Raw genomic sequence first — 16989 nt, forward strand, 5'->3', positions numbered from 1 at the left:
AATAGTATTTGGGTAAGAGTGAACAATTAATAACATTCCTTTTAGTTTAGCACACCAATTTTGTGATGCCATTTTGACACACTAATACCATTTTCAACTGTGGCGATGATAGCACAGACAGTTTGGCAAAAAAAATACAATTTGACTATGATTTGCAATGTCAGTTTCTGACATTTTTTAACCATTGTGTCAGTTTTGTTGTGTTAAATATTGAGTAGGGATGCTCTGTATGTATGCATGCCCTCACATGCATCTAGATGTACATGTTTCTTGTTTTTAATAGAATTGCTCTTTGCCTTTCAAAAAAAAAAAATATTGAGTAGGGTGATGTGGTAAAATCTGATTTAAAATGGCGTGGAAAAAAATAAATTAATAAAAAATATATATTAATTAAATCTGGAAATTTCGTGATTGAACAATGCAAAACTCACGGACATAAAACAATCTGTCACACACATGACTAACGGATGGTGCATAAACTCACGGACACCGAGTTAAATTCCGTTGCTTTTCTTCAGATGTGCCATGTAAGCTGACGGATTGTTACTGACGGATTGTTACCGACGATGGGTTGGAAATGGTCTAATTGTCTAAAAGAAAATTTTAAAAAATAAGTCAGATTCGAAAAGAAGTTCAAGTGAACTGATTAGTATGTCTCGAGCTAAGAAAACATAGGCATCGTATCCGTAACTAATACAACCACTCATCTACGTAGAGGTGGAAGCTTCGAGCCATTTAGATTTTAAGTGAGTTAGGATTTTATAAATTTAGGATAATATGTTATCTCTAATATGTCAAACACCTAAATTCGAACTAAATTAGCTAAGATCCTCCAACATTAGCTAAAGCTAATAGATAAGATATACATCATGTAGTTAAGGCATATAAGGAAACGTATTTCGCAACCGTAAAATCTTTTAGTTATATCTCTTTAATGAATTGACGATAAATATCTTATGCAGCAGACAATACACTAGACAATCTTTTACGGGGTTCATGTGTGGCGTCAAATTGACGTGTCTCATTTTTGCGGAATGCAACACTCATTACGGGGCTTCAGTTTTGACAGCTCGACGGGCAAAAACCATCTTTTACATTCAATAAAAATTTGACAACTCACTTCTAATTAATTTATTTTTTACTCTCCCAATCATATTTTGTTACATCACTTAAAATATATCAACTAAATCTAGCCATCAAAAATATACATCAAAGTTTAACATTTACCGTAACACAAGTACAAAATATAAAACCGTCATGTCATGATCAAATTTTTTTCCTCCTAAAACACCAAACTTAATTCCATTTCATGGTTAGTGTAACAATGGTCTTAGTCACAATTAAAATCTATTTTTTTTCTCCCAAAAACATCAAATTTGACACCATGTCACCTTGTAAAAATACTCTTAGATACTGTTTATTTTTTAAAATGTATTTGTTTGAAACGCGAACCATGTCTATAAAGAAGATATGGTATATGCCGAATACTAAATACACTATTAGTTTTTATGTTAGTGTGAAGAAATTATTTAATCTTACGTAATAATAGATCGAGTCATGTAGATACCGAAAAACAAAGTTACACAAAAAATTCGACATCCAGTTTCTGAGCTTCTAGAATAGTCAACCGCTTCCGGTTATCACTACCTAGTTTCTCCAAGCAGAATGTTGAAGGCAACTGCTAAATTGGGTCGTAATTTGCGCAGCTTTATCTTACACACACACCGTTTATCTTCTTCACCCTATCAACATTATTCACAAACCTTTTTTCCTCATCACCACAACCCTAAAACACCCTTTTCTGCGTTTTATCAACCGACTTCTTATCTTTCTTTTACTGATACTCATCATCGTTGTCAATACTCGACCACCATTGAAACCCCTGCTGCTAACTGTAATCTTCTCTAGTCACTACAATATCTATCTTTTTTATTCATCATTAATCTTTATTTTTGTTTTCATATGTATATGTTATCATGCCTTCTAACTGTTCGACCAAAGTCCCCTTCAAGTTTTCATTACCTTCTACTGTTATTTATCAATTTATATATTTCCGTATAATGCTAGTCACATTAGAATTGTCATGTCTGATTTCAAAGTCGTTGGTATTGTATTGTATTGTATTGTATTGTATTGTATAAACTGGAAACATGTTTTATGTATGCAAGTATGTTGTTTCACACTTTATTGGAGTTGGTGTATATATACTCAAATTTGAACAATCACTAAATTGTATACTTGATTTCATATATGTGTAGTCTTTATACTTATACTATATGTATAAAATATATCGTAATTTTTGATGCAGCTGACTCAAATGATGAGGTAGAACCAATTGACTTATGGGAGGATGAAGATGAATCTGAGCCTGAGGTGTGTTGGTATCTAAGCTTTAAACTAGATTAAGCCCATTCATTATTATTATTATTATTATTATTGTATTAGGTATATTAGTTATTGACGATTGATGATGCTTTGATAGATCGGAGATGGTGGCGATGGAGGTGGTGTTGTTTTACAAAATTGCCCTTGGGGTGAGAAAGTGTTATCGATCGCTCGCGATGTGTTGCTGCAGTTTGGTGATAACATCGAAATCTTTGCTTTTAAAACCTCCCCTCAAGGTTACATTTATGTCAGACTTGATAGACTCTGTAACGAGTAAGATTATTTAATATAGTAATCTCATTTTCATCATATCCTTGTTTGTTCTTCACATTATTTCATATGGTTGTTTATGAATTAGATACGGCTGCCCCAGCTTGGAGGATATTCAAAATTATAATCGCGAATACAAGAAAAGACTAGACGAAGCAGGAGCTGTTGGAGACATCCCCAGCGACTTGGCTATTGAGGTAACCGTTTTGAAAATTGATTTTATCTGATTTAGTCATGGTTTGTTTAGAACTTAATGAACTTAACTGGACTTAATGATATAAAATTGGTTCAGTCGTATGATGTTTGTTTTTGACTTAATGAAAATAGAATGTCTTAATATTATAAGTCATGAAAATGTAAGTTTCATATTCGCCCTACAATTGCCGTATGTACATGGTTAAATTTGTAAATGTAATTATTTAGTCAGTTATGCAGCACACAAAACAAATTATTTGTTCATTACTTATTCCTCACAGACATCATAAGTTTATTCAGACCACAGAACTTAATAAAGATAAAAAAACAAGCGGGGCCTAAAACAACTTCTGATTATTGCATTTATTTAAATATTGTCATTTTACAGTGAATTAAGCTCTTTACAAAAGCTGAGAATCTGCTTCTATGTATAAGCATCTGCGATTTGAAATAAGCAATCACAAACAACCCCATAACTTATACTCCGTATATCACATAATATTGTGTATACTAGTGTACATCCGTGACTTCGCAGAAAATTAATAATGTATACTAGTGTACATCACAATGAATGTTATTTCTTCGAGCGTTTTCTAGGTCAAAATAATAACATTTATCACAAAGTGTCTTTTTTAAATGTTCATATTTTCACCTAATCTTAATGTTTGCAAAAAAAAATATATTAAAAAAAAGGAAAAAAAAAAAAAAAAAATTACTCCCCCCCTACATGTCACTTTCCCCCTTGATCCCTCCCCTATATATATATATATATATATATATATATATATATATATATATATATATATATATATATATATATATATATATAGTTTGTTTTGCTAATATATATAAGAGAGATAATTGAGTTTGTTACAAATTTAATGGTTGGAATTCAATTCAATGTTTAATTTGAGAAGAGACGCATTTTTGACATCATTATCCAATTCGATGATTAAAAATTGTAGTTATGAACTCATCTAAAGGTCAATATTCAAACTTTTGACAACATATGACATAATTATAACTTTCTTTTTATGTATAAGAAAGAAGAACATAATATAAAAAAAAATTCATCTGTTTTGGAAGGTATCATCTCCTGGTGCAGATCGGCTTCTAAGAATCCCAAATGATTTAGAACGTTTCAAAGACATGGCTATGCGAGTAAAGTATGTAGAACAGGGTGATCTTAAATCTTCAGAAAAAGAAAGAGTATTTTATCTGGAATCCATTGAGGCTGAATCGGAAAGCTGTGTATGGAGGTTGGCTGATGTAAAAGAGAATCGGGACCCATTATCTAAAGGAAGACCAATGACCCGCAAACAAAAGGACTGGAGACTTGAACTGCCTTATAAAATGCTCAAGCAGGTGACTCTGTATATTGACTACCAATAACATGTGGTCTCAAGTTTAATGTTTTTTTGCAAGTTAAACTTCATGGATTTGAAAGTTGTAAAACTGGTCCTTCTGCTTGTGCCTAGCCTTCGTTGGTCTTGATTTTAGCCTATCCTAGACTTGTAATTTACTCTGGCCAAACTTGTCTCATCAAGATTTTGTCCATCTTTTTGCTTATAAAATGCTGGCCCTGTTATTATTATTAAACATTTGATTACACACGAAATAGGATCGTAATGTATTTTCTTAGCGTTGTATCCTATCAAAATTACCGATTGTCTATCGCGGTTATAATGTTTTCCTACTGGGTGTAAATGGATGAAAATAAGAAACTTGATAGACATCTTCATAATAACTGTTGACATGTGCAAATGGTATGTATATGAACTTGTAGTTTTGTCAACAAGGAGTATAAAGGATCCCATTTAAATTTAAACTACACATAATATGAGTTGGATGAAACCTATTTGGCAGCTATTTATGTACCGAAAAATGAAAACTGGCTTGCTTGCATAGCATCACTTCACATTGGCACATCGTAGATGTGCTTTATGTGCTTGCATCAGTAATATACAGTAAAATGATTGTTAGGGAACCTCCAAATTTTAAGTTATAACGACTTTAAATGGCGTAAAATAGAACGAATCAAATGAACTGATGAAGCTACAAAATTTCACATCCAGCTTTAGGCTAAACTATCGATGGTAATTACCCCTAACACGTCATATGGTCTAATGTTCAAAGAACATAAATGGTGAAGGACAAAGCCAAAACATGATCAAACTCTTATCTAAGGCTAAACACCAACTGCTTCACTAACTTTGTGCTTTGGCTCCTCGTCATCCGTTTCCACTAGATCTTCGGAATCGTAATCATCATGTCTCTCTATGTTAACACCTTCATCTTCTTCTAAATCATCACTATCATGTTTATTCTCGATAATGCCTACATCTTCCTCATCGTCATTATCATCCTATACATCGAATAAGAAGATAAAAGGTAAAAATGGGATGAATTATCATGATCTAATGTCGACAAGTCTATGATGCGCAAAAATTTCCCCTTACTGATATATGCAGTTGAAATGGTATAAAAGTTAATTGACAAAAGGTTAAAAATTTCCACACAACATGTCAAATTTTGGTTAGAATTCAATATTAACCATTTCAGTAAATGTTGTCATTTATATATGTAGCATATGGGCAGATCAAACTAGTTGTGTAACGAGTCAAAAAAGATCGAATTCAATATCGTATATTACTGAAAGTACATGACTCTGCAAACTATTATTATAAACTGATCTAATGCTCTCATAAACGGCAATTTAGGAGATTGTTAAACTTAAGTATACTTCGTGCCCACAATTTATATAAGTTGAATAGATTGAAGCAGAATATATATAAAGATGGCGTACTTACAGGCAAGAGTGTACGGTATGCTTTTTCCGAAATGGTTTTAAAACCATTAGGGTCAGGAAAAAAATCATCATCTTCCATGCCCGGTTTAGGAGGGTAGCCCCGTGTACGAGCCTGCATCCATTGTTCCATGACCCCACGGTTGATCGCATAGTCAATACTATGGACCAAGTACTCTTTATCCGTCATCAGGTGCGGTTGAACTATCAACTTACTCATAAGCCCTAAATCCATCATCCATCATTATAATTATAAAAAACAACATTAGTAGTTCAAATATTAACGCGAAACTAAAAACTGAAACTAAAACGAGAATCTGAAAACTAAAACACGAAACTGAAAACTGAAACGCATATCATGATACTTCAAGAAACGGGTGTTGACCCAACCCGACCCGTTTGATACTTCTAATAATTCTGACCCGTTCAACCTATGACCCGTTTCGAGCCAAAACCCGTTGGGTCTCAACCCAATCTGACCCATTTTCCAGTTATAATTAGAACCCAAATCAACTTCACACAAAACTTTAAGACAAAATTACACGGATAGTCCTTGTGGTTTGTCAAAAACTTCGCGGATAGTCCAAAATTATTTTTTTGACACGGATAGCCCATTAGTTTGCATGTTTTCATGGAAAATTCCCTCATGTGCATGTCATGTGATTTAATTTACGGAAAAAATAACGGGGACTTAACGATTGGACTATCCACCGACAAATATGCAAACTAATTGAATATCCGTGTCCAAAAAAAAAAAGTTTTGGACTATCCGCGAAATTTTTGACAAACCGCAAGGAGTCAAGGACTATCCGTGTAATTTTGTCAAACTTTAAAGTCAAAACAAACATATATTACCTGCAACGAGGCCATCACCGGCAGCAGACATGTCAGAAGTAAACGGAGTGATCGGTGCATCTTCGGTTCCAAGAACCGAACCGTTATGTACCTTTGTGTAATAATGAATCTTCGAAGTCCCGTTTGTGACAAATAAAACCTTAATGTTATCGTGTAAAATTGGAGCGATAAGATCCGGACTGTAGTGAACGAATTTCGATCTATCGTTATCTTTGGTGTCAAATCTTTCAGAGGTTTCTATATCACACAGAAATTCAAGTTCTTGTTTAGTAATCTCGATAATATCCGCAAGTTCCAATGCTTCTTGAATGATTGACCGAGTTTCTTCTCGTGAATGCCAAAGTGGCATCGGGAGATTAAGATCGAAGAAGATAATCCTGCCAAATTGTTTTGAAATCTTGATTGCTTGTAATGTGCTTGTTTTTGTTTTACGATCAAGAAGAGAAAAAGAATTGAAGTAAAACATCTTTGCCTGCACAATAAAGTTTGAAATTAGGCAGTTGGGTGATATTCAAGTGTTTGCAAAATTCTTTCAATTATAATCCAACATCTGGCTTTTTAATATATAACATGACTCGAATTGACAAATCTATGACTAAATGGGTTATATTGCCACCTCTAATTAACTATCTTTATTAACTAAAAATGCACAAATTGAAGAATTATCATGACAAATACTCCTCCATCGCTAATCTATTGTCCATTATTCCTTTTATGGATGTCCTAATTTTGTTGTCCACATCCAAAAATGAATAATAAAATTTTTAATTTATTTTATACTAGTGCATGTAAAACAAAAAGATAGGTAAAAAGTAAAAGGTAAAACTGTAAAGTAAGTAAAAAGTACAGTTAATAATGAGAATTCTTTAACTACATGTTTTTTGTCTGGGACAATAGAATTGTAACAATTCTTTAATGCTAGAGTTACAGAACTCAATAGTGTATTTGTAGTAGAAACATAGTTTTATTGTAACTGATACAAAAAACAAATTTCATGGTAAACTAAAAAATTTATTGGTCCTTTTCTAATGCATAACTTATATGCAACATTGCGAATCACAAACCTCAAAACAATTTTCCTTTTATTGTTATTACTGAAAGCTCTATCTCTATAACAAATATAGAAATTGAAAAACTTTCTTACCTCTTTGAGAACATCAATGTTGATTTCCGACTTCTTTAGCCCATCTTCGGCACACGGGTTAACACACGTCATTTTCACGCCACCTCGTTTATTCATTTTCATCCGTGAAACAGCAGTTGTTCGTTTGGGATCGATCTTAAACGATCGAGTCTGCACTCGACTCTCATTTAAATGATACAACAACGCCTGCCCAAAATCATCATCCCCAATTTTACCCATAACAGCTGCATTACTCCCAAATCTAGCAAGACACAACGCAACGTTCGCTGCACAACCTCCCGGGGACCTAACAAACTTCTCCGGGTCCCACAACGCATCTTTCATACGTTCATGTGATTCGTGGTCTATAAGTCTATTGGCCCGTCTTCCGGATGGCACAAACGCGTGTTGAATCGGTCCAAAACAACAAATTAAAGGGGGCCATGAGTATGTAAAGCTGATGTCATCATCATCAATGGCATCAAGTTCTACATCTTTTTCATTATCGGTATCTTCCTCACGTTCGGTAACTTCGGCTTCTTCACTACTTTCGTCTACCGTATCCTCGATCTTTTTCTTAGTACGCCTTCGCCTTGTCACTTTCTTTTCCGGTTCTTCGTCTAAGGTACTCGAAGTAGTGGCAACTGCAATTTGTGTCAAATAAATGTATATGGTCGTAAGCAAACCATTTTGGTACGTGTCAAGCTAATATTTAATAAGTGAGGGGGCAAAATTTCTAATCTGTCACTAATAACCTTGAAAGAAATATTACTTTTCATAATTTTAGAATGCCACCTTCTAGATCCGTCACTGCTTTTAGAATAAACATTTAATTGCATAAGTTACTAGGTATACATTACTAATACATATAGGATGGGCTTATGCTTTTGGATTCTTAAGTTATAACATAGGCCCGTAAACACTGAGTTTTGATTATAGAAATTAAATTAAAATGATAAATCCACTCATAACATGCATTAGGTAGTTGTATTTGATAAATCAACTCATATCATGCATTAAGTACTTATACTACACATAATTATGAATAAATTTATCAAAAGTATGAGTAAGATAGCCTAGTGGTTGGGTCCCGAGGGGTCTCAGGTTCAAGCCTCACTAGCAACATATATAACGGTATCTATAGAAATGGTCGAAAACAGTCACGGGATAACCCGGTTAAACCACATACATATGAGTAAAAATATTCTCTTTCCTCGGGTAGTTTGAACACTTTAAACCTTATCCGTTACCCGTTTATCCAGAAAAAAAAAGCAACAAATCAATATTCCCAAGTTTATCACTCATTACTCATAGCCAAAAGATTGACCTTTTTTCCGAGTTCTTCTTTGAGGTTTAACTGATTCAGAAGGTGATGATGTCACTTCACTGCTACTAGTCTCTAATAGTGGGTTCTCATCTAGAGGTGTAACTTCTGACTCTGCTTTTTTTCTTCTCCTAGATGGAGCTCGTTTACGTGTTGTCTTCTTTTCCAAAGCATCTTCTTCTCCATCAGATGTCGTTTCTGCAAGTTTTTTTCTTGGAATTGCTGTAACCACAAATGTAGTATGCAATCTAATTGTATCCGGAAAGTGTACAAAGTTTATTGAAGATAGCGAAGGCAAATTCGATTGCCACCTACATAATCAAGAACTGGAGTTATAATCCATCCTATAAATCTAATTTTATAGTTCAGTCAAAATGCAAAACCTTATCCACTTGGTTGTAGAGACTATAACAATATGACTTCTATAGTAAAAAATATTCAAAGTTTGATACAAAAATTTCTAACTAGTTGGAATCAACACAACCTTTTGCTTTTCATGGTGTATTGATTGTTACAAATATTATTAAACTTATAATGCTAAAAGAAAAGATAATTTGAAAGAGGAAAGCTACCATTTTTGTCATCAAATTACTCCATTTATATCTTTATCCTAATACTTAAGCTAAGAAAATACATAAATCAAAACAAAAGTTTTGAGAATTTCAACTGTGTACTTTATAATTTTCAAGCAATTCAACTTACATAAGTAAAAACTGGTATATGGGTATGTTAGTGTTTAGATACATGTATATGTATAGATAATAAATAAAGAGAGAGTACCTGGGCAAAGAACAAAATTGGGTAAAAGAAGGTAAAGACGCCATTTGTGAAACACCAAAAAGCTTGAGCTTTCACCTCAATTTCTCTATATCTCAGGGTTTAAAGATGAGGGCTTCACCTTACCCTTTTTAATAATACCAAATTTTTAAAAACCAGATAAAGGTACAATTTTTAAAGCACGATGTACAAGAAAAATTGATTTCAAGTAATTCAGTATCGATATTGTTTGCCACTGTTCTTTGTCATATTCACAATATAACCCACGAACTAAAGGGTTTTAACCTTACCTGTTTCAGATATTCAGCACCCTTCTCTCTATATGTTTGAGTCTCTCAAATTGGATTCAAGTTGCATCAAAAGGTGCTTACTTTTTTGATTTTCTGCATCACCCATTTCATGATTCTTTCATATTTCAATCTTTTTAATTCTTGTTTTGAGTGTTCCATAGTTTATGTGATTTGCAGAAACTCATCTAAATGCTTAAAATTGATGGCTTGTTGTTGATGAAAATTTATAAATGAATGTATCCAAACAGCTCTCATTTGGGATAATAGGAAAGGTAAATGCTTGAGTTCATTTATGTTGATTTGTTAAGACTTAGCATATGTGCTTGAAGACTAGTAAATTGTAATCCCCTTACTTTTTTATGGTGATATTCATATAAATTTTAAAAGAAAGTGTATTGCTGAGAATCATAAGATGGGTAAATAGTAAACTGTAGTCCATTAGTTCCTAAGAAATTATTTAGTTAGATGTTTCACTTATTAATTGAAATAATTATTTTGGTTTTCTTGAAATATAAAATATAAATGCTAAAAAGTATTATGCTTGACATGAGAACTCAAAGTGCAAACAGTTCCACCTCTTTATAGTCTTATCACGTTTCATACTGAACCTGTTGTGGTCCTTTATCCCAGAAATAACACTTAATAATCTGGACTAAATTTGAACTTGAAAGACATTTTTCCAATTTTTAAGTACAAGTTAACCAAGTTTGCAAAAATCACTAATCGGTGAGTAATCTATCGGGACCTCTAGGAGGGAGTAGTCGGTAAAATCTGGGAGGAATCGGATATTGACTAAGTTTGACTTTGAAAGATGAATCTTTACTTTGACCGATTAATCCCCGATTTATAGTGACTGACTAATCTCAAGTAATCGCCTAGTAATCCCTGTTGACTGAGGGTTATCCCATTTTTGACCAATTTTGATTACTCGGATCAGACCTTTCCAAAAAACCAAGTAATCGCCAATTACTCCCCGAGTAATTCCAAGTTTTACAACACTGAAGTTAACAATATAATAGTTAAAAACATTAAGTCAACATGATGTTCAAATATGACATACTAAATTAGTAACTGTTTTAGTTTTCATTTTTTGAACAAAATATCTTCTTAAACAATCGTTTCAGACTTTGTTGGTTTTGCAGATTTTTCATCACAACTTTTAGCTTGAAGGATTGTTAACAAAGATTCATATCAGATGAATATCTTGAAGCGGTTACAACCATCAAGATTAGCCGACACTCGTGCCACCATGTTATATAAAGGTAGAGTTCCGTAAATACGTTTGTATAAAATTGAACCTAGGACATTTTGACATAATTTTATATAGGACCACAGTAATTTGTTCTTGTTCTTAATGAATTTTTAAGATATGTTACTTAAAGTTTTGGTCTATTTCTTTTATCATCATATCATTTTTTTTTTTTTTTCTTTTTTTTTTTTTACATTTTTTTCGTGCAGCATCTTTTTCGTTCTTTCATTCCACTTCTGATACGTCGGTACAAGTCCATTCTCAAGAGCAAGAAGTAGTAATTGCTTTAGGTAGCAATGTGGGCGACAGGCTTAATAACTTTAACGAAGCGTTAAGTCAAATGAAGAAATCGGGCATCAAAATAACTAGACACGCTTGCTTATATGAAACCGAGCCTGCTTACATGACCGATCAGCCTCTTTTTCTCAACTCTGCTGTTAGAGCCGTTACAAAGTTCGGCCCACATGAACTACTCTCAGCCCTCAAGAAAATTGAAAAGGAAATGGGTCGAACCAAAGGGATTCGGTACGGCCCACGACCCATTGACTTGGATATACTGTTCTACGGTAAATATAGAGTTAACTCTGAAATTCTTACTGTTCCTCATGAAAGAATCTTTGAAAGGCCGTTTGTTATGGCCCCGTTAGTTGACTTGTTAGGGTCCGATATAGAAAATGATACGGTTGTATGTTGGCATTCGTTTTCAAGAAACGGACTTTTTGAAACTTGGGAAAGATTAGGTGGCGAATCTTTGATTGGAAAAGATGGGTTACGAAGAGTGTTACCGGTTAATAATCGTTTATGGGATTGGTCGAAGAAAACGTCGGTCATGGGGATATTAAATTTGACTCCTGATAGTTTCAGTGATGGTGGGAAGTTCGACTGTGTGGGGTCCGCTATATCTCACGTTCGGGATATGATATCCGAAGGAGTTGACATTATTGATTTGGGTGCGCAATCGACTCGTCCAATGGCCACCAAGATCTCAGTCCAAGAGGAATTGGATAGGTTAATTCCGGTTCTTGAAAAGATTCTTGAATTGCCCGAAATTGAAGGAAAATTAATATCTATAGACACGTTTTATTCTCGAGTTGCATTAGAGGCAATCAAGAAAGGGGCTCATATAGTTAATGATGTATCGGGTGGAACTTTAGATTCCGATATGCTTAATGTTGTGGCTAATCTTAATGTACCGTATATCGCAATGCATATGAGAGGTGACCCGTTAACAATGCAAAACAATGAGAATTTGAAATATGATGATGTTTGTAAGGAAGTTGGTAACGAGTTATATGAACGTGTACGAGCTGCAGAGTTGAGCGGTGTGCCCGCGTGGCAGATGGTTATTGACCCGGGAATCGGGTTTTCGAAGGGGACTAAAGATAATTTGGAAATTTTGATGGGATTAAAGAGGATTAGGAGTGTAATTGGGCGAAAAAGCTATGGGTTATCACGAGCACCTTTGTTGATTGGACCTTCGAGAAAGAGGTTTTTGGGTGAAGTTTGTGGTCGATCGTGTGCTGTTGAGAGAGATCCGGCAACTGTTGCTGCTGTTACAGGTGCAGTTTTGGGTGGTGCTAATATTGTTAGGGTTCATAACGTTCGGGATAATGTGGATGCTGTGAAACTTTGTGATTCGATGTTGGATGTTGTTGGGAGATGTTAGGAAATTACAGTATTTTGATATTTTTGGTTTCAAGTTTCTGGACTAATATAAATTTTGTGGTTTCTGAGTTTGTATGTTAAATTAATACGGATTACAACACTAAAATTGTTATTCAATTCGACCAAATCATCAATCTACGTTTCTAAAAGAAAGCAAGAAAACGTTAACACCAGACTATAGTAGGATGCATCACACAGGAACCAAAACTGTCTTGTGCATATTACTCTGTTTTCAATGTTCAAGACTTGATATTAAGAGTTATGATTAAATATTGTTCCGCTTCAATGATTCTGCTTCGGCTATAGCCATAGGATCATCTTTGTTGTCTGGGTCATCTTTCTCACCTTCTCGTTCATCCGCCAGTTTTTTTCTATGCAGTTCCTCTGCAGCCTGCATTGATGCTTGATTTTCTTTCTGAATGCGCTGCATTTCTTCTTCTTGTTGCTGTCGTTCAAACCATGTGTCCGCATCGGCCCAAACTGAAATTTATCAAGCGAAAATAACAATCAGAATACACATTCTAGGAGCCAAAAAGGAGGAAAAATAGTAATCATTAAACTTAATCAAAACAACATGATAAAGAGAGTTAGTCATATACATTATGATACTAACTACATCTTCATTTGTCCATAGTACAATGATATAAACCATGCAATCCCTAAACATTGTAAAGATCAGATAATCTCAAAATGTTATTGTTTTCCTTTCTTTTTGAACAAAATACACGCATGTCATAAATGGACCAAATCCTTTCTTTTTGACAATTTAAAGTTACAAACTATGCAAACAAGAAACCAAGAACAAAAAATGCACACCCATTGTTCCAAGTTCCAGCAGTTAACTTAGCATCTGTAGAAACAATGTTTACAGACAAAAAATTAATAATAGTTACTCTAATCCCATTAGAAATGTTCTTGTGAGTTGGGACAACAGACAAACTTTCTATTTTTCTGAAGAAAAAAAAGTTTGTCATTGATATGATGTGAGATACTAATAAATGTGGTGTGTTTACATAGCTCAGAAACCAAAATTAAAATTTTAAATCTCAAGTTGCATTATAGTTGTAGGTCTACAATGTGTCATGCTTTGGTTAACATGAACATGTCACCAATGTTGCAATATGCTGAACTTCAGAACCCATCAGTTCAGCCGGGTCACTAGCTAATAAGAACTAGTGATGATACCACACCAAATGACTAACTGCATAAACTACTCAAAATACTAATCATCTTAAATCTCAAACAAGCTAGAGAAGAAAAGAAACACCCAATCATCATTATGTTAAATGTATAATACAAACATAGAAGTAGAAACCATAATTACTTAATTATAACCCTTTCAGGAAGCTAAAAACTAGGTTTCATAGTAACACCAAATATGTTCAAGTATGTACATGAATCAATTAGCAGCACAATTAACATCTACCAAACCTAATTCCCAAATTTTAGTACCAGCTAAACCCTAAGGCTAGGAAATTATAAAAGCTATGGTTTAAGGATAAAGGTTAACACAGAAAAAAAAAAAAAAAAAAAAAGAATACGTACTAGGTTGAGCAGCCCAGCCTTGTTCACCGCCCTTAATTTTCTCCGGCAAGGCGTAATTAACGGTGAGAACACGGCCAAAGAGCTCAGCACCGTCCATATTATCCATGGCTGCAGCCGCATCTTCTCTCTCTAAAAACGTCACAAATCCAAACGATCGGTGCTTCTGAGTCGCCTGATCTAACGGCGTTTTCACATCTTTAATATCACCAAACGGAATGAACGCTGAATGTAATATCGTTTCGTTTACCTCTTCTGCTAATCCACCTAACAATTCACAGACATAGATTTTATTATACAATATAATATGTATATTATACAATATAAGTAAGAATGTGTGTGGAATTGGATGATTTTCTTACCGACGTAGAGTGTGTTCTTCTGCATTTGTTGATTCATTCTCTCACTGTGAATTTGTAACGGCGGCGAGTTAACTATATTGAATCCGATAATTTGGGGTATCTGAAATTCAGAATATAATCATAAACTCATACGGAATCACACAGAATGGGGGTAGAAGGGTAACTTCAACTTTTTAGAAATTAGGCTTCTATTTTCACTTTATTTTTATTTTTATTTTTTTTCACTTTAACTTTTTAATTCACATAAGTCGTCACTCATATGTTTGGTGACAATTCATTATCACGACCTCGGAAAAATATCTAAGTAGATCAAAATCTTTTTTTTTTTTTGAAAAGCAGAAAAATATTATTTTAAAAAAGGAACCAAGAATACAACAGAAGGCCTTTGGCCTGGAAATTAAGCCGACTGTATCCTATACAAATATAAACTAAACTGTATCCTATACAATTATGATCATGAAAAGAGCAGAATATAAAGAATATTCACAGTTATATACACGAAGAGGGAACCGACAACCATTGAAGCCAATCAAGTTTGGCGTTCCGAGAGCGACTTGAAATCCATTCAAAACTCTTTATTTGTATTTCGTTTAGAACCATCGGCCCACTCCACCATTTTATTATTGAAAACTTTTTGATTTCGATTTTTCCAAATATAATAGCCGGTTATCCACTCAATTGCTTGCCAAACTTTCGACCCCCGACTCGAATTGATAGACCCGCTGTTGCCACAAAAGAGTTCTTCAATGCTCCAATTATTTACACGTTTCACTCCCCACCATTTGTATACCTTCTCCCAGATGTCTCGAGCGTGTTTACAAAAAACAAAAGCATGGTCGATTGATTCGAGATCCTCATCGCAGGTGGGACACCAAATTGATCCCAAATCCATACCCCGTTTATCTAACTCAACGCGAACCGGTAACCTACGCAATCTAGTTCTCCAAATAAAAATACCAAGCTTTATCGGGACAAGATTATTTCGAATAGTGGACGACCCGACAGCTCCTGAATATAAGCTAACCTGGTCAATGACTTTGTTCAGAATTTTAGTTGAGAATCTTCCGTGATTACTTAGCGTCCATTTCCACCCGTCTCTGGCGTTACTTGGAGCTTGAATTGAAGGTCTTATTGACTATAGTTCCTCCAATTCAGCCATTGTTCTTCCCCGAGCATCCCTGTTCCAGGCCCACTGATTTGGGAGACGTTTAGTGTTCTCAACTTTTAATTATATAAAAACAATGATAAAACACTTAACCAATTAACACAAACGCTCGGGCAACATATATTTATTTTACCACCACTTATATAATTATCTATATATATATATATATATATATATATATATATATATATATATATATATATATATATGTTGTAATATCGTTAGTTTATAGTTACCTATAGTGGTCTAATCTATTATATAAATTATAATAGTATGTTAATTATAATAGAGAGAAAGTATAGAAGAAGTAAGAATGATATTTTATGAAAATTGGTACGCAATAGACTTACATTTGCATCATATTTATAGTACCAATGTTACTATACAAAAGCCTCAAAATTCAACATGAAAATAGTGAATGGATTTGGTGAAATAAGTTGGTCATCCACTTGCTTGACTTTTGAGATTTATAACACTCCCCCTTGGATGACAATTTTATTTTATTAGAGATCAACTAGTACTGCCTCGTTAAAAACCTTGCTAAAGAAAAACCCAGTGGGAAAAAACTTTAGCTAAGAGAAAAAGAGTGCAGCATAGAGTTGATCACCATATGCGCTTTTCATTAATCACATTGGTGATTCTTTCTCAATATTCTTTTCATTAATCACCATATGTGCTTTTTCATTGATCACCATATGCGCTTTTCATCATATGCGCTTTTAATCATATGCGCTTTTTAATCATATGCGCTGCGCTTTTCATCATATGCGCTTTTTAACATATGCGATTTTCATCATATGCGCTTTTAATCATATGCGATGCACTTTTCATCATATGCGCTTTTCATCATATGCGCTTTTCATCATAAGCGCTTTTCATCATACGCGCTTTTCATCATACGCGCTTTTCATCATATGCCATACGCTTTTCATCATATGCGCTTTTTATCATATTTGTTTTGGTCTAAAACCATTTATTATA

The 16989-nt window shown here is 34.0% G+C and overlaps 4 protein-coding genes across 6 annotated transcripts; 2 read left to right on the forward strand and 2 right to left on the reverse strand.

Annotated features, from left to right (window-relative positions):
• Positions 1–1577: 1577 nt before the first annotated feature.
• LOC139850321 (uncharacterized) lies at positions 1578–4531 on the forward strand. The gene is made up of 5 exons (XM_071839906.1): positions 1578–1894; positions 2309–2373; positions 2483–2658; positions 2744–2852; positions 3937–4531. Exons 1-5 carry the CDS (start codon positions 1666–1668, stop codon positions 4240–4242), a joined length of 885 nt encoding a protein of 294 aa, XP_071696007.1. The 5' UTR covers positions 1578–1665; the 3' UTR covers positions 4243–4531.
• Positions 4532–4926: 395 nt separating this feature from the next.
• LOC139847388 (fructokinase-like 2, chloroplastic) lies at positions 4927–9857 on the reverse strand. The gene is made up of 6 exons (XM_071837059.1): positions 9739–9857; positions 8962–9269; positions 7656–8278; positions 6512–6983; positions 5661–5881; positions 4927–5215 (listed from the first exon to the last, which is right to left on the reverse strand). Exons 1-6 carry the CDS (start codon positions 9780–9782, stop codon positions 5039–5041), a joined length of 1845 nt encoding a protein of 614 aa, XP_071693160.1. The 5' UTR covers positions 9783–9857; the 3' UTR covers positions 4927–5038.
• Positions 9858–9997: 140 nt separating this feature from the next.
• Positions 9998–13070, forward strand: LOC139847654 (folate synthesis bifunctional protein, mitochondrial). Of its 3 annotated transcripts, none has more exons than XM_071837375.1 (4): positions 9998–10098; positions 10203–10297; positions 11168–11287; positions 11484–13070. In XM_071837375.1, exons 3-4 carry the CDS (start codon positions 11221–11223, stop codon positions 12938–12940), a joined length of 1524 nt encoding a protein of 507 aa, XP_071693476.1. In that variant the 5' UTR covers positions 9998–10098; positions 10203–10297; positions 11168–11220; the 3' UTR covers positions 12941–13070. The 3 variants fall into 3 exon arrangements, with proteins under 3 accessions (XP_071693476.1, XP_071693477.1, XP_071693478.1); XM_071837376.1 differs by having other exon boundaries at positions 10034–10098; positions 10187–10297; XM_071837377.1 differs by lacking the exon at positions 9998–10098 and having other exon boundaries at positions 10284–10297; positions 11150–11287.
• On the reverse strand, positions 13002–14968 carry LOC139847655 (uncharacterized). Its single transcript, XM_071837378.1, has 3 exons — positions 14844–14968; positions 14485–14748; positions 13002–13419 (listed from the first exon to the last, which is right to left on the reverse strand). The coding sequence occupies exons 1-3, from the start codon at positions 14878–14880 to the stop codon at positions 13205–13207; spliced, it is 516 nt and encodes a 171-aa protein (XP_071693479.1). The 5' UTR covers positions 14881–14968; the 3' UTR covers positions 13002–13204.
• Between the last annotated feature and the right edge of the window lie 2021 nt (positions 14969–16989).

This window comes from Rutidosis leptorrhynchoides, chromosome 5 (genome assembly GCF_046630445.1).
Source record: "Rutidosis leptorrhynchoides isolate AG116_Rl617_1_P2 chromosome 5, CSIRO_AGI_Rlap_v1, whole genome shotgun sequence".
Classification (NCBI taxonomy): Eukaryota; Viridiplantae; Streptophyta; class Magnoliopsida; order Asterales; family Asteraceae; genus Rutidosis; species Rutidosis leptorrhynchoides.

Bases quoted from the DNA above. Each gene is read 5' to 3' on its own strand.
- LOC139850321 (XM_071839906.1), top strand. From the start codon at position 1,666: ATGTTGAAGGCAACTGCTAAATTGGGTCGTAATTTGCGCAGCTTTATC. The intron at 2,374-2,482 runs GTGTGTTGGTAT...ATGCTTTGATAG, and splicing joins AAGATGAATCTGAGCCTGAG to ATCGGAGATGGTGGCGATGG. The intron at 2,659-2,743 runs GTAAGATTATTT...TTTATGAATTAG, and splicing joins CTTGATAGACTCTGTAACGA to ATACGGCTGCCCCAGCTTGG.
- LOC139847388 (XM_071837059.1), bottom strand. From the start codon at position 9,782: ATGGCGTCTTTACCTTCTTTTACCCAATTTTGTTCTTTGCCCAG. The intron at 9,270-9,738 runs GTACTCTCTCTT...TTGATTATGTAG, and splicing joins CAATTTTGTTCTTTGCCCAG to GTGGCAATCGAATTTGCCTT. The intron at 6,984-7,655 runs GTAAGAAAGTTT...TTTATTGTGCAG, and splicing joins ACATTGATGTTCTCAAAGAG to GCAAAGATGTTTTACTTCAA.
- LOC139847654 (XM_071837375.1), top strand. From the start codon at position 11,221: ATGAATATCTTGAAGCGGTTACAACCATCAAGATTAGCCGACACTCGT. The intron at 11,288-11,483 runs GTAGAGTTCCGT...TTTTTCGTGCAG, and splicing joins TGCCACCATGTTATATAAAG to CATCTTTTTCGTTCTTTCAT.
- LOC139847655 (XM_071837378.1), bottom strand. From the start codon at position 14,880: ATGAATCAACAAATGCAGAAGAACACACTCTACGTCG. The intron at 14,749-14,843 runs GTAAGAAAATCA...GTGAATTGTTAG, and splicing joins GAAGAACACACTCTACGTCG to GTGGATTAGCAGAAGAGGTA. The intron at 13,420-14,484 runs GTACGTATTCTT...GATAAATTTCAG, and splicing joins AGGCTGGGCTGCTCAACCTA to TTTGGGCCGATGCGGACACA.